The sequence below is a fragment of the Pyxicephalus adspersus genome, chromosome 5 (genome assembly GCF_032062135.1).
Source record: "Pyxicephalus adspersus chromosome 5, UCB_Pads_2.0, whole genome shotgun sequence".
NCBI classification, from domain to species: Eukaryota; Metazoa; Chordata; class Amphibia; order Anura; family Pyxicephalidae; genus Pyxicephalus; species Pyxicephalus adspersus.
In genome coordinates, this window is record NC_092862.1 from 135,734,524 (window position 1) to 135,750,801 (window position 16,278).

General features: G+C 39.1%; 1 protein-coding gene across 1 annotated transcript; it reads left to right on the top strand.

Annotated features, from left to right (window-relative positions):
- Positions 1-96: 96 nt before the first annotated feature.
- On the top strand, positions 97-15,864 carry LOC140331633 (metalloreductase STEAP4-like). Its single transcript, XM_072412816.1, is given in 5 exon segments — positions 97-247; positions 9,267-9,728; positions 10,264-10,791; positions 11,909-12,073; positions 13,841-15,864. Coding segments are annotated over 5 exon segments (1,449 nt in total). The 5' UTR covers positions 97-223; the 3' UTR covers positions 14,111-15,864.
- Positions 15,865-16,278: the final 414 nt, after the last annotated feature.

Sequence of the window (16,278 nt, forward strand, 5' to 3'; positions counted from 1 at the left end):
AGGAGGTCCTGGAAGGGTTAATTTTCGTTTTACTTTTTTTTATTATTTTTATTCTTTCTTTACTTTTGCCAAATCTGTCAGCAAAATGTAATTTCTGTAATGTTGTGAAATCTTCAGCCAAAATACAATACAGGCAGTTCAGGGTTCAGCGGAGACACGGAGAGCTCGTTCACACAGGAGAGACCTCGCTGAATATTTCCTCTCGGGCTTTGTTGTATCTTTTATGAAACACATCTGTCACTTGTTGGTAAGTGAATTGGAGTTTGATTTGTATTGTCCTGGCGTGTGAAGTTTCAACAAGGAAATACAGTGAGCTTTTTGTTTTTTGCTGTGACTTTCCAGGTTTGGCTGTATGATAAGTGGGGTTTTGCTTTATGGAAATTATTATTATTTAATAGTATTTATATAGTGCCATTATATTACGCAGCGCTGTACAAAGTCCATAGTCATGTCACTAGCTGTCCCTCAAAGGAGCTCACAATCTAATGCCCCTACCTCAGTCAGATGTCATTCCCACAGTCTAAGGTCAATTTAGGGAAAGTCAATTACCCGAATGACATGTTTTTGGAATATAGAAGGAAACCGGAGTACCCAGAGAAAACCCACGCAAACACGGAGAGAACCTGCAAACTCCATGCAGATAGTGTCCTGGCCGAGATTCAAACCTGGGACCGAGCACTGCAAAGGCTGGAGTTCTAACCAATAAGCCACCGTGCTGCCCAAATAGAATTTTTTGTCTTTGTAGGGGTCAGGTGGGGTTCATTGGAATCATTTGACCTCTTTTGGTTTGCTGATTGTTGAGACATGAAGTGACGTTTAATTGAGACGTGCATTTAGATTGCAAGCATTATGGCTCATCCATTGTGCAGCTCTACTAAACTGAAAAGAAAACCCAGCATGTCAATGTAAAGTAGCTTTGTAGTCAGTACTTGGTCATTTCCAGTGCAGAAACAAAGAACAGTGAGCCTGATTTATTAAAGCTCTTAAAGACTATCATGGGAGAACCTGAGTGATCCAGCAAAACTAGAATGAATTTGGTCCAGGAAAAAAACATTTTGCCAAATAATACCAATTGATTTTATGAAATCTATTCCGGGTTTGCTGGATCACTCGGGTTCTCCCATGATAGTCTATCTTATCCAGTCTTTGAGACCTTTAGTAAATCAGACCTAAGGTCTTTCTATTGTAAACCTAAGGATTTGTGTCATTTTCATGCAAGTATTTAAAGCAAAACCTACTTAAGAAAGGTCAACTGCAAGTTAGGAACAGGTCAGCTTTAGGTCAAATGCAACTGAGAGTGTAGGTTGAAGGGTCTTAGAAGCCTTTCAAACTGATGTTAATTGAATCCAGTGACTCTAACAATTACTTTCCTTGTAATATTCGCAGTAGCTCTTACTGTAACTCTAGCACTAACCTTCCCAGTAATTCTCCCACTTACCACCTTGTAACCCTAACACTTAGCCTACCTGTAATTTTTATGCTAGCCCTTCCCTGTAATCCTAACACTAAGCCTACCTGCATATATACAAGCTATTTCATACCTATAATGGAGAACCATGGGAATGGGCTCTCCTGGGCGCAAAACAAACCTGGGGGGCGGCAGTTCTGCCCATGATAAACATTACAGCTCATAGCGGTTCTTAATGCCCCTAACACTCATCCTCGCTGTAGCTCTAACACTAACCCTAACACATTCACCCCCAAGTGACCCTCATAATAACTCTATGTAGTCCTGACCCTAACAATAACCATTACATTATCTCATTTTAACCCCAATCCCCCCCCCCCCCCCCCCCCGATGTATTTTTGTGAGCCCTCACTGTAGTCCCTCTTTTCTTTGCCTTCCAAATCCCTTTGCTGGGAAAAAAAGTTGCACTGAGCTTTGGACTCTCTCCCTGCCCTTACACAACCATAATTTATAAAGTTTTTTTTACCTTCCTCTGGATCAGCCGTGCCTATAAGCTTCCATCTAGAATATTTAGTTTCCTACTTGGTTTATAGTGTTTGAACTTGATGGACCCTTTTTTTTTTCAACCCCACTGTGTAACAAAACAATCTCCAAACTCATATGGGAGGAAAAAGGCTGAGTCACATGATCTCCATACCTGGAAAGATTAGATATTCCACCTTACTACTTAAATTAATGGCGGGGAAGTGAAAGAAAGATGAGTTGCTGAGACAGTGGCATCAAAATGAACTTGTTTTGACTTGCATGGGCAAAGCTTAGATTTGCTTTAGAACAAACCTTTGCCGAGATAAATATCTGTGCTGAAAGTGCCAACTTTGCCTTTTATACTTAAAACAGATTTAAACCTGTGCAACTTACCATTACACTTTCCATTGTTGGGCACCGCCACCTTTTTTCACTCCTCCCCCCCAGAGATGACCTTTGGCCATTTTTATTGGCTGTGTCAGGATGATAAAACTCCCGCACAGGTATGTAGGAGTCTATTCAGCCCTGGCATATAGGAAGCTGGGATTGCCAGGTTTGGCTGGCAATCAAAGCTGGCAGGGCCAGAAACCTGGAGCGATAAGGCAGGTGGGGGAGATTTTTACAAAAGGGACATTGCCTCTCCCGTTCTGCATATTACCCTGCCTGATCATGAAAACTTTAATAGGCTATTGATGTCACCAAAGTCCAATTTCTCAATCTGCATATTTTTTTAGGACAGTGGCTTAGCTATATTTAGGCAGCTGGATTAGCAGGACAGGACTAGCTTTAGACAAAATGGGATCATGGGCATGTGGGCCACTAAATGCCCAGCATTCCAGCTCATTGCACCCTCAGGGGTCTGGAGAAGGTGGACACCCTGTGCAATTGCCAATTTTCCCCTTCTCCTAAACCAGATAGTAGGACTGCAATAAGGAAGTTTTATCCCCATCTAAAACAATCCATCTCACTTTCCATACTTTGTCACCTCTATGTTGGGTTTAGATGGACAGATGGAGACAAGCATAAGCAGCATTTTATATACCTAACAAAACAATATTTACCATAAAATCATGAACTACCTCGCATTCAGAATAAAAAATGATTATCGAGGCAAACACGCTCCAAAAATGTTTGCAGGTTATAAAAAATAAAAGATAAAGCAGCATCTGGTCCCCCGGCTCACAGGTGTACGCCGCTCACAGTTCTAAATGGAAATGGAATTTATAGCTGGCATGAGCAGAGAGAGAAGATGTATGACTTTCACAAAGCATGCTGGGAATTTACTGTAATGGAAAAAGTTCATACTCTGCAGTTGTATCAGTTGAATCATCAAATGAATGGAGTTTACTCCTAAAAAAAAAAATGATTTATCACATGATGTAAAAAGGTTTAATAATAGGAAAGCAGGACGTATTACAGTATTTTTCAGATGGAGAAGGGAATCTTATCATTTGTGGGATAATCTGTAAAAAAAAATTTTCTGCGTATAATTCGGAAACATCTGAGAAACATATTAGTTTATAATATTTCCAGGTTTACTTGCTGGTGTATAGGGACTGCTTTGCTCCTCTCTGTGCAAGTCTATGGGTTCGGTGTGACCTGGTATAATAATATAAACAGGGCACCATCATGGGGGGACAAGGGGTAATTCTGTACTGAGCCCTGCCTTTGAGAGTCAAGTCGAAGAGAGTTTTAGTACACCAGGAGGAAATGGCTCCCTAAAATGGCTACAGTATCTGCCACCAGAATGGAGTAATAATCAATTATTAAATTGAATCAATACTGCAGTGGTGGTCTGTTTCAGCCACCTCTTCCTGATGCCATGGAGTACTGTGCTCCTATACTCCACTGTGCTGTACAAGATATACTTTAGGATGATACACCGAGTTTGTTGTTCTGCTTGTAGCATACCCCACTTTAAACATTGTGCTGGTAATGACAAACCTTGCCCCAATCCTTATTGTGTTGCTCATGGCATACTATTGGCTCCGCCATCATTTGTCTCTCACTTGGGTTCTCTACAAGACATACACTATGATTATACACTTAGTATGATGTGCTGTATGTGACACACTCTGGACAACTCAACTTCATACACCATGCTGGTAATGACTGCTCCAATCCATACTGTGTTGTTCATGACATACTATTGGCTCCGCCATCATTTGTCTCTCACTTGGGTTCTCTACAAGACATAAACTATGATTATACACTTAGTATGATGTGCTGTATGTGACACACTCTGGACAACTCAACTTCATACACCATGCTGGTAATGACTGCCCCAATCCATACTGTGTTGTTCATGACATACTTTTGGCTTTCATACTTTTAAACTGTGCAGTAAAAGACATATTCCAGGATGATTCACTTAGTATGATGTTTTGTATGTGACATACTCTGGACTTACCCACTTTATTCACTGTTCTGGTAATGACATACCTTGCATTGCTCAGAACCATACTGTGTTGCTCAATGTATACTCTTGGCTTTCTCACCTTTACATTCTTCTGACAAGACATACTTTAGGACAGTGGTCTGCAATCTTTTGGATGTCACAGACCACTAAATTTATGGACCCTGGACCAGGGAACCATGTATCACTCAAACAGAAGAAAATTCCCCCAGAGTGACGTCATGATGCCAGAACCCGCATCACATTCCTCCCACATTCTCCCATTTCAGGTCTGAGCCCAGAGACACAACCCGCCTACCGCCCTAAGCCTGCGTTGCATGTTGGAGACATAGTCCACAGCTCTGGCCAGTGCACCCCCCCCAAGCGGGGTCCTTCTCCTGGGGGGTGCACCGGCCAGAGCCGCGGACCACAGGTTGGGAATCACTGCTTTAGGATAAGCTGCCTGGTATAATGTGCTGAATGCAACATACCCTGGATAACCCAACTTCATACTTCATGTTGTTAATGGCATACCCTGCACTGCCCCAATCCATACTGTGTTGCCCATGACATACACTTGGCTCTTCCACAAAGTATGTATCTTGCCTGCCCTCAAGTGTCTCTCCCCCATATGGTCCTGTACACGATTCTAGGATGTTACACTTAGTATAATGCGCTATGTGTGACATACTCTGGACTATCCTACTTCTTTCATTGAGCCTGATATATTAAAGCTCTCCAAGACTGGAGAAGATAAACTATTATTGCAAAACCTTTCCAGACCAGATCCCTCCCAGGTTTGCTGGATCACCCCGGTTTCCCCATATTAGTCTATCTTCTCCAGTCTTGGAGAGCTTTAATAAATCAGGACCATTTGTAATGACATACCCTGCACTGCCTCAATCCATACTCCATGTTGCTTATGGCATTCTCTTGGCTATCTCACCTTTACACTGCTGCACAAGAACGCTAGGCTGCGGCACTGAGTACGATGTGCCGTATGGTACATACTCTGGACTACTTCACTTCATTCATTGGGCTTGATTTATTAAACCTCTCCCAGACTGGAAGAGATAAATGATCCCACTGCCCCAATCCATTCTTTGTTGTTCATATTATGCCCTTGGCTTAAGGTGGGAACCTTTACACTGTGCTATACAAGACACATGCTGGGCTGCCACACTCAGTATGCTGTGCTGTATGTGTCATATGCTGGGTTACCCAACTTGTGTTCCCTGTGTCTCCAATTGATAAATTCTTCCAATGAAGAGACAGGTAACAACAAAAACACCTTTTCTTTTTTGGAACTGTTTTAAAGGTTATTCTGATCAATTCCTGACTAGAACAACAGATAATAGGGGAAAGCAAGGTCTAACATTCATAAACGTCCTCATTGCCCAGCCTGGCCTTTACAAGGGCCAATTTTGGGAAGATTCTCCGAAAATGTCACTAACATTGTTTTTAATCTGCGCAGACAACTTCACGTTGTTCTAAGTACAAAGATGATTAGGGATGACAGATAAAACAAGATATAGCTGTCAGAAATGATTGGTGAAAAAATGGTTCTCTAAACATTATTGTTTTCCTGACATTTTATCGGTATAAACAATCATTTAACCTACAAGGTAATTATAGTGATAAAGTGAACCTCTCACAAACATGGGCGATTCAGACTAAACATACAGCACAATGACAAAGACATAAGTGGAGGTTACCTTGAATGAAAACCACTTGTCAGAATGTTCCGCAGATACAAAGAGATTTTCAACTAAAACTAAAAACAAGATAAAAAAGATTGATTTTCCTGAGCTTGGCCATGCTGCAGGCAGATATATCCATCCTTCCTACCGCTCTTTATTTGCTGCATCTCTTTGTTGTATTCTTCATTGGCTTCCATTTTACCTTCAATAAAATCAAGCTTCTGTGCTTTGCCTTCAAATCACTCCACAGTTCTTATCCCACTTACCTTTCTGACCTGATACAAAAATACTCTCCCAGCCGCTCTCTTTGCTTCTCCAATGACCTGCTAATAACTTCCTTACTCATAACCTCCTCACACCCAGGGCTCCAAGACTTTTCTAGAGTTGCCCCGACTCTCTTGAAATCTCTTCGTCGTCCTATTCAGCTTGCTCCTATTTTCTGTTCATTTAAATATCAAACCCTTCTTTTCAAACTCACCAACCCATCTTCTTCTGTCTCTTAAAACTCTTACTCACTACTTACGTACCAATTCATATTCCTCCTCCTATTGTGTGATACTTCCCCCTGCTCTTAGATTGAAAGCTCTTCTGGGCAGGGTTCTCTTCTGCTCCTGTGTCACTGTCTGTATCTGTCTGTCACCGTAACCCCTATTTAATGTACAGCGCTGCGTAATATGTTGGTGCTATTTGCATACTAATTATTAATGAATAATATTATTATTATTATTATTATTATTATTAATAATAATATTAATGCTCCTTCATTGCACCTGATTGTGACCACATAGTTGATCACCACCCTTTTTTTCTAAGTTTGGAGGACCTGCTGTGTCTTCAGCGACAAATTGAAATACAGATGCATAGCAGTGTTGGTCCAAAAAACAAATCAGTCTGGTGGCCGGGTCATGACAAACAGGTTCCAGAAAGGCAATGACTGGCAATTGCAGGGCTGTAACATGCCAATATTCAGGGCAAGTACCAACAAGCTAGGCACAAATACAGTCTAGATAATGCAAAGGATTATTACAAAGCATGGGCAATTAGCCAAAAGTAAGAGAATAACAGACTTGCTCTAACTTTTGATCAGGCATTAGATAGAAGTTTAGAGTTCCATTTATATGTGGTTAATTAGGGTCAGGTGTGCACAAAAAAAGTACTGATACATTGAGTAAAGGTGAGTGGAACTAAAAAAAACATACTGAATTAGGTCAAATCAGTTGAGAAAACTTTATTTAGAATAGTTTTTTTTAATGATTATTATAGAAATGGTTTCTTAGTTTGCTATTTTTAGGAACCTCGGATGACATAAAGACAGTCTGAATATATTGACCTATTCTGTTCACCTGTAATTGTGCTGTTGGTGGTTGTTGTGGTGGTGGCACTATGGTGGTAGGTGATGGTGCATTAACACCATGCAATCGGGAACAGGAGGTTGAACAAGCACCAATCCAGGACTGATTCGGTTTAATTATTCCACACTGGTGGCAGACAGTTTAGTCTGTTTTGGAGTGACAATTACACCTGTAGCACTCTCTGACTTAGCACTTAAGGATGGACAAGACACACAATTTGTGACTCAAGACATGATCTCACTGTATGAAAAAAACAAGATAACTTAGGCTTAAACAACAATGTTAAAACATGCTGTTTAAAAAAAACAGGAAATTATTACTGTGATCCCACTTGATTAACAGTCGCACTGTTCCCAAACTCTTTCCCAAAAGTACCTTGCCCAAAGGACTCTGGGCCTGATTTATAAAGTCCAAGGGTGGAGAGGATACACTTTCATCAGTGAAGCTGTATGATCCAGCAAACATGGAATGGATCAAGTCCAAGATTGAAAACATTTACTAACTGACTTTTAGGAAATCCATTCCAGGTTTGCTGGATCACCCAGCTTCACTGATGAAAGTGTATCCTCTCTAGCCTTGGAGAGCTTTAGTAAATCAGGCCCTCTCTTTCAGCTCCAGGCTCTGTTCTCCAACTTTCACCATTTAGATTTTCTGATCTTTCTATGTTGTGTTACATTTTGTTTTTAGAGAAGTCAAGCTATTAAAACAGAAATAATTTAAAATATATGTCAATTACAATCAGGGGATTTCCTTGATTGCACTTTGTATATGTGTACGACTTCCTCTTTTCTACATGTAATTTGTGTTTTCGAGCTGTATAATGGTTATTGAAAAGAAACAAGGCACACGAAAGAACTAGTAGGGTGACAAGCATACTGAATTCATTTGTGGCTGTGCAGGGAAACAAAAATTAGACAATAGTGACGTAAAATCATATCATACTATGTACTCGGTCTCCATATCTGACCTTTCGTGTCCATTTGAAATATACTTCTCAAGTTATGTTTGTGGAACCATATACTGTGTGTAATTTGTCTGTTCTATCTATGTGTAAGAATTCACTTGTTTAATTTTCAATTTAATCAACTTTTTCCATCTACCTTACTCGAGTATAAACCGACTTAAAAACCTACTAATCCTTTAAAAAAGAAGAGAAATCATATTGGGCCTGATTTAATAAAGCTCTCCAAGGCTGGAGAGAATACACTTTCATCAGTAAAGCTGGGTGATCCTGCAAACCTAGAATGGATCTCATCCAGGATTCAAAACATTTGCATAGCAAACATATGGAATAGCAAAATAGGGAATGCACAAAATGCAGCCATCACTCCTAACATTATAAACAGTAATCAACAGAAATTATTGAAAAAATGAAAAGAATAAACATATTTATGGTGTGTTATATTTATTTATGTGTTGTATTTTGTAATATTTATTTAAAAGAGGAAAAATGGGCTCAGACAGTATTTTTCCCCCTACTACAGGTAAAGTATTTTGTATATTTAAGGATGTTATGATGGGTCACTTGCTCCTAAATGACCTTTTGTGCAGAATTGTAGCAAACTCCAATAATGTCTCAGATAGCAGGAGTTTGTTATACACTATAAACAGAGACATAGTGTTATCAAGTGGCTTGACCCGCGTATAAAATGAGATTCTTTTTCTAAATGGCATTTTCAGGTAAAGAGTAAATGTTATTCATCAACATGATGTTTTGCCCAACATTTTTTAGCTATTGTAAAATAAATGAACTCTCTGAGCTACTTTGTATCTGTACCCACACTTCGGTACAATGTAAGACCATTTTTTTTAAATACAGATATCACAAAATCAAAAAGAAAACTAAAAACCTCTGCAGAAAATAATTTTTTATGTTTCTTTTTCAGACAATGGAAACCAACGGAACCAACCTGACCCCCCTAAACTCAGATTTCACAGAAAAGAACAACAGCATTTGTATTCTTGGAACTGGAGACTTTGGCAGATCACTTGGATATAAATTGCTACAATGTGGCTTCCATGTTATATTTGGGAGCAGAAACCCTGCAAAGGCCAGCTTGCTCCTCAGGGGAGTGGAAGTGCTTGGCCATGCCGAGGCAGCACAAAAATGCCCAATAATCATTGTAGCCGTACAGAGGGATCATTATGACCCTTTTCTCAAGGAACTTGAGGATGTTTTGGATGGAAAAGTCATAGTGGACATCAGTAACAACCTAAAGATAGACCAATACCCAGAATCCAATGCGGAATATCTTGCCCAGATGTTACCAGGGGCTAAAGTTGTCAAGGCGTTTAACACAGTGTCAGCGTGGTCTTTGCAGTCTGGAACCTTGGATGCCAGCAGACAGGTAAGAGTTGTCTGTTAAAGATCACACTTAGATAACTACCACAGGCATAAACCAATTACCCTAACATTCCATGTTTTTGGAAAGTGAAAGGAAACTAGGACATCCATAGGAGATCCATGCAGTCATGAAGTCATCATTTGAACCCCATGAGTTCCTAGAAAAATTCCATCCTATGGGGCAATTTCTCAGTAACGAAAGGTCATTGTGCTATACAGTATGAGCCATCAAAGGAAATTCATGAAATAAAACTGAACAAAAATAGTTGTCTTCCATTTCAGATAGAGTTGGGGTTCAGTCTCTAGGCTTTCACCCTCATTACCCCATGGAGAGCTTTCATACTTCTAGTTCTGAAGGGCAGCCATACCAAAAAATTCATGGAACTGCATCCTTTACATATTTATCCTACATAGATGATAGGTAACCATCTATAAATTATATTTGGATTAGGATTGGTTAGATTTGTATTCAGAAAATATAGAAAAGGATATGTTTATACCATTGTTCTTTATATATTGTGCATATTTTTGTACTCCAGGTCTTTGTGTGCTCAGATGACAATGCAGCCAAACAGAAGGTAATAGACATTGTGCGCGCCATTGGGTTGACACCTCAAGATAAAGGATCATTATTGGCAGCTAAAGAAATAGAGAATTATCCTCTCCAGCTTTTCCCGATGTGGAGGCTCCCCATCTACCTATGCGCAGGACTAACCGTGCTCGTGTTTATTTACTGCGTAATTTAAGACGTCATCTACTCTGCGGCTGTCCTTGAAAAAGATGTCTCTTTCCGAATGGCCATCTCCATTCCCAACAAAGTCTTTCCCATAGTCTCGCTCATGTTGTTGGCCTTGGTGTACCTTCCAGGTGTGTTTGCTGCTATTATTCAACTGTACCGTGGGACGAAGTACAGTCGCTTCCCCAATTGGCTGGACCGATGGATGCTGTGTAGGAAGCAATTAGGATTGGTTGCTTTGTCCTACGCCTTTCTCCATGCCATTTATACTCTGGTGATTCCAATTCGATATTATGTAAGGCACAGAATAGCGACCAATACCATCGCTCAGGTACGTCGGTTGAACTTCTAAGGGAAATTTATAACACGTGTATCACATGGCTTCTCATATTGTGATGGTTCAGCACAGCACATTTTTTTAAAGGAAATGTATACTAGGGTCCACCATTGCATACACTGGTTGTCTGCCCAACATGGACTACAATACTTTTATTGATTGGTGCCAAAGCTGCAGCTTTTATGGTCCAATATTAAAATGTCTGCAAGCTAGTCGTGTATCCTGCACCATGGATAGGGCACTTGCACTATGTTGGGGTTTTTGGTGCTTTTTTTCATTTAGATTACTTTTTATCACCAGAACATTTTTTACATTTCAGTTGGGAGCCCATTCATTTGGCAAACACTTTCTCATTACCTAAGACAAAGTTTCTCCACCAGGGTTCCATGGTACCCTCCAGATATTGCTAGGGGTTCCTTAAGCAATGAGTGAATTCTGCCTTTTTTATAAGGGTGATATTCTTCTTATTGACTACAATGCTAATATACTGTGAGTTGTGGATATGGTAATTATAGTTGATATTCTTTTTAGACCTGAAAGCTATTTTCAAGGGTTCTTCCATGTAAAAAAAAAGTTAGGAAACATTGACCCAAGAAAATCAAACCCTTTATTTTGGTATAAACAAAGTTTACCATTCCGGTGCGGTTAACAATTACTTAATGCCTAATTTCAACCACTAGGCACCTGGGAGCAGCTATGGACTAGAATGGGTTTTAGTAAACTCCTGAAAATGCTATAGGTGTTCTAGAACTGAGATTGACTTGCACAAAATCTAAAGGAGTAAAAAAAGAAAGGAGGATATAATTTGTTTGCATGTAACGCCCCATGCCCAAAAAACTGAAACACCTAAAATGAGCAATAACTGTACTGAAACTATGCTGTCTGCTAAAAGTCTGGAAAAAAAATACACTCATTAGAGCTTGATCCTTCCTTTACATTTTCGAAGAGATGAAGCTTTAGTAAATCATTTGTTTAACCACTCATCTGAACAAGCACTCACAAATAGTAAATGCTATATTATTTTCTTTGCAATCCATAGACTGAAAGATCAATAAAATGAGTTGATGATGTATTGATTCAAGCATGAATAACTATGAACCATTTTCAACAGGCCAGGGGCAATGAAACCAGCCCCTTCCAAACGGTCATGGCTTGGAGGACAGACTTATACATAGCTCTGGGAATTTTGGGATTCTTCTTCTATGTTCTCTTAGGAATAACATCATTACCATCTGTTAGCAACGCTGTCAACTGGAGAGAATTCCGCTTTGTCCAGGTAGGCGAAAGATCATTCCTGTTATTCTTCCTATACAGTGATAAAACGTAAGGCAATCACACAGAATACAATTTATGGCCATGTTATGGTGAATTTCAATCATTCTGTGGGCAATGTTCAAAACAGCTCAAAGGAAAAACACAAAGGCCAAATGAACCAATTAGAATTTCTCAGAACTGTCTGTATTATCCAACACAGACAATCTCTAAAACCTCTCAAACCTGCAATGTTATTTCTACTAGGGTATGGCAAAGCAAAGCCCCAACCCCTACATACACATATCTATTATATCTGTGTTACCTAATCGAAAGACTAAATCCACCTTTATATACACAAAGTATACGTATTATTCTTATTTTCAATCCTGAGTCTGTTTTTTCTTAGATTTTATTTTTAATTTAAGGATCTTTATGGATTTGGCGTCTTGGATTTCCCTTTTGTTGTTGTTTTTTAAATTAGTGGTATATATGTGTAGTTACCTTTTTTACTTACTTACTTATTTTTTTTAAAAAATATTACTTTTACAAACATTTAAGGAACAGTAGGAAAGGTCACTGGATGTGAATGTGGATTTTATATTAGCAAAATCAGAAGTTGCCTATCTTTGGGCTGTCTTTCACTGATTTTTGACTCAACTTTGCATGGGGCAAAATAAAAAAAGCAGGGAAGAGGGAAAAATGGGAATGAACTTGACTCATTAGGCTCCATATATCTAAGGAATCAAACAGTCTCCCAAACAGCCCCTGATGAAGAATCTTCCAGGTTTACCTGTTTTAATGGCAGCAAGGGAATGTTTGGGGGAATGCTGGACTCCTTGTATTATAGATAGAGCCCATTGACTTATGAGTGTATAATTAAAAACAGCCTTTTTATTAAAGTAGGTAGTAGGGATGAGCGAGCGAGATTTTACAATTCGATCCCCCTGCGAATCAGGCCATTCTCGCTTACTGAACATGTAACCTTTGCATGTAACCTTTGCACATGCACCTTTAGTGCGAGTCCTCCTGGGTGCGATCCCCAGGCACCTTTAGCGCCTAGGGATCGCATCCAGGAGGATTCCCACAGCTGCTTTCAGGAATGCAGCCGTGGGAATCATCCTGTAATGATTTCCTCGATCCTCTGATAGGTCAGTGAAATCGGTTCGCCGAAATTTTGCGGAACCATCGGGAGTTCGAGGAAAATTTTGCGAAAATGTCACAGGCATTCTCGTTCATCCCTAGTAGGTAGTTATAACCTGGAAAACATGCAGAAAGGAAATGTAAAATAATAAATAATCATGTGCATCTACTAGCAATTATTGCACATGAATAGGTTTTCAGCATCAGTCTAACATGAATATTCCTTGCTTGTATTCTGCATATGTGATCAGTCTGCTTGGTCTTATTTGAAAAACAATACAATCTGTAGTCGAGTATCCTGTTATTTTAGCAATCACTGACCAAGGGTGCTAAACCTAATATACAGACGGGCAGAAGGGATCAAATCTGCAAATGTTGTATGTAATATTCATGAAGATGTATCAGGCACGTAACAAATAGTAATATGTATTATTAGTAGCCCCTGTTGCCTATATATACAGGGTCACAGAATAAAATGGTGATATAATACCAAGCAATAACAGTAATAACTGAAAATCTATGGATAATAAACCTTAATATGAAAACATCATTGTGCATCTAAAAAATCACCATGGCTTTTTTTGTTCATTGCTGAGATATTAATGATTGGGTTTAAATATAATAAATTTGTCTTTACTTTTCTTTTCAGTCTAAACTCGGCTACCTCACCCTGGTGCTATGCACAGGCCACGCATTTGTATTTGGCTGGAACAAGTTCCTGAATGTGGCTTCATTCCGATGGTCTATTCCCCCTGCCTATACACTGTCTCTGGTCATCCCGTGTATCGTGCTGATCCTCAAATTCGTTCTCATAATCCCATGTGTTGATAATCGGATTACCAAAATACGGCAGGGCTGGGAAAGACATTCCACAGCTCAAGCAGATAAGAAGTTTAAAAATGGTGATATTGCTTTATAATTCTGTATATGATGAACTCTATGCCTGGCTGGTGAGCTGAGGTTGTGTATTAGATTGAATCAAGAATATATATATTTTATATAGGGTTTATTTTTTAGCAGTCAAGTGACCATCTACTGAGTTCCCTAATCAGTGATTGCTGGGGTAGTTGGGTGGCAGGAGTCTTAAATGGTGCCTCATTTGCAGAGATATCACATAATTGCCCCAAACTTTATCTCCTTTTGTCTAGAGTTGAAGAGACCTTAAATCAAACCGTAAGAGCATGCATGGTGGGGTGCCAAAGCCACTGCTGCATTGATGTGGGTCAGCTTGTCCCTTTTGGAACATTTTGGTATGGGCAATGCTAAGTTCAGACCCACAGCAGGAACAGGCACTCCCATGAGGCTCCTGACAGCTGGCACCTTTCTAGTAGCCTGGCCAACCACACTGCTGCACCAGTTCTTAAAGAGCCAACCTTTTGAACATTTTACCGCATGTGGCACGATCCACTCTCAAACTAGGGGTGAAAGAAGACCTTTAAATATTACAGAGATACAAATCAGAACTGAGTGAGCAAAAGTACTAATCCCTTGGTAGGTTAAACTGTTTCTTTCTATGTACTTCATCTGTGTGTTTAGCTGTTTGCCTGGAGCTCAGCTTTAGGCACATTCATTTATAATATGTAGCTTGTACCAAGCCCCAGAACGTACTTCACAATAATACCTTGCTGCACATTTTTTTATGTATTTAAATGTTCACAGTTAGTATTAGTGTTATAGTTTTCATAGATAATTTCATTTTTGAGCTGATTTTACAATAGGCATACAACCTTAACATTTCTTTCCTTTTCATACACACTCTACTCCTCCAGAGGTTGCTGGGGGTTCCTTAAGCAATGAGCAATCTGTGCCTCTCAGGTCAGTTTAACACCAATGATCTTTTTGGCTATCTGTAGGGTGACATTTTTCACAATGGTAAGAGGAATTCTTCCTACTGACCACCACACTCATGTACTGTGGGTATAGTAATTATAGAAGGGGTTCCCTAAAGACCTGAAAATTATTTCAAGGGTTCCCGCATGTTAAAAAAAAGTTGAGAAACACTGGTATAGAAAACCAATTGTCCAAGCTCCCAGTCCTTATCACCCTACAACAAATGTGTCTTTTCTTTATGTTTTAATTGGAAGGATGACCCAATATATATATATATATATATATATATATATATATATATATATATATATATATAAATAAAACAGAAAGTTATATGACATGACGGCAATAAAAACTTGATAAAGGTTCAGATTCCTGGTGGCCAGCCTGAAGTTTGTTGGTACTTGGTTATTGGTGTTACCTTTGTAACCCAGAAGTCCCATTAGTGAGATCACCGCTCTGTAAAGGGTTCCAATTGATCTTTTCCAGTCGTATGCAATGTCCCCAATATTTGATTTTCTTTATAAGAATGTCTTCAATGACCAACCACACTTGTAACCCCCACAACCACACCTGTAGAATGTTTCCAGTCTCCAGCTACACTTGCAGTGAATTTAGTCTTGGTTTAAATAATTCAATTTGCTTTTTCTATATAAAACAATGCAAAACACAAGTCACAGATATGAAGAATATATATTGCAGCAAACGTATTTTGTATTTTTTACTACTGTAGAAAACAGACACAATGGTTTTATATATTACAATATATAAATTGAATTGAATAATTAAAAAATATATCTGTACATTTTTGTGTAAATAAGCTTAATAAAGTATATATGGAAATTGTGTGCTTCACATTTTTGCTAATTCTATGGGTATTTTGGCGTCTGATTTGCAAAGATTTTATCAAATCGTGATTAGATTTATACCAACTGGAAGAGTTATATAGTATGTAGCAATACGTAATTTTTACTTTACATTAAATTTTAATTAGAAGTCATGTACTTTCAGTAAAGTTTGGTGATATTAGTTAGATAAAAGCATTGGAGTAAATAGTGAAGGTAAAATAAAGGTGGCTTTCCAGCAATACTCTACGGAGTCACAGAAACTTTTTAAAGCAGAACTAAACAAAAAAAGGGAAGTAGACATGCTAGGTCTCATTTGCAAAAACAGGTTCTCTCATGCTCCTGGTGACTTTTTGTTTTTCACTTACACTGCACAGTGCATGAGCCTTAAGGCCTGGCTATTCGTGGCACC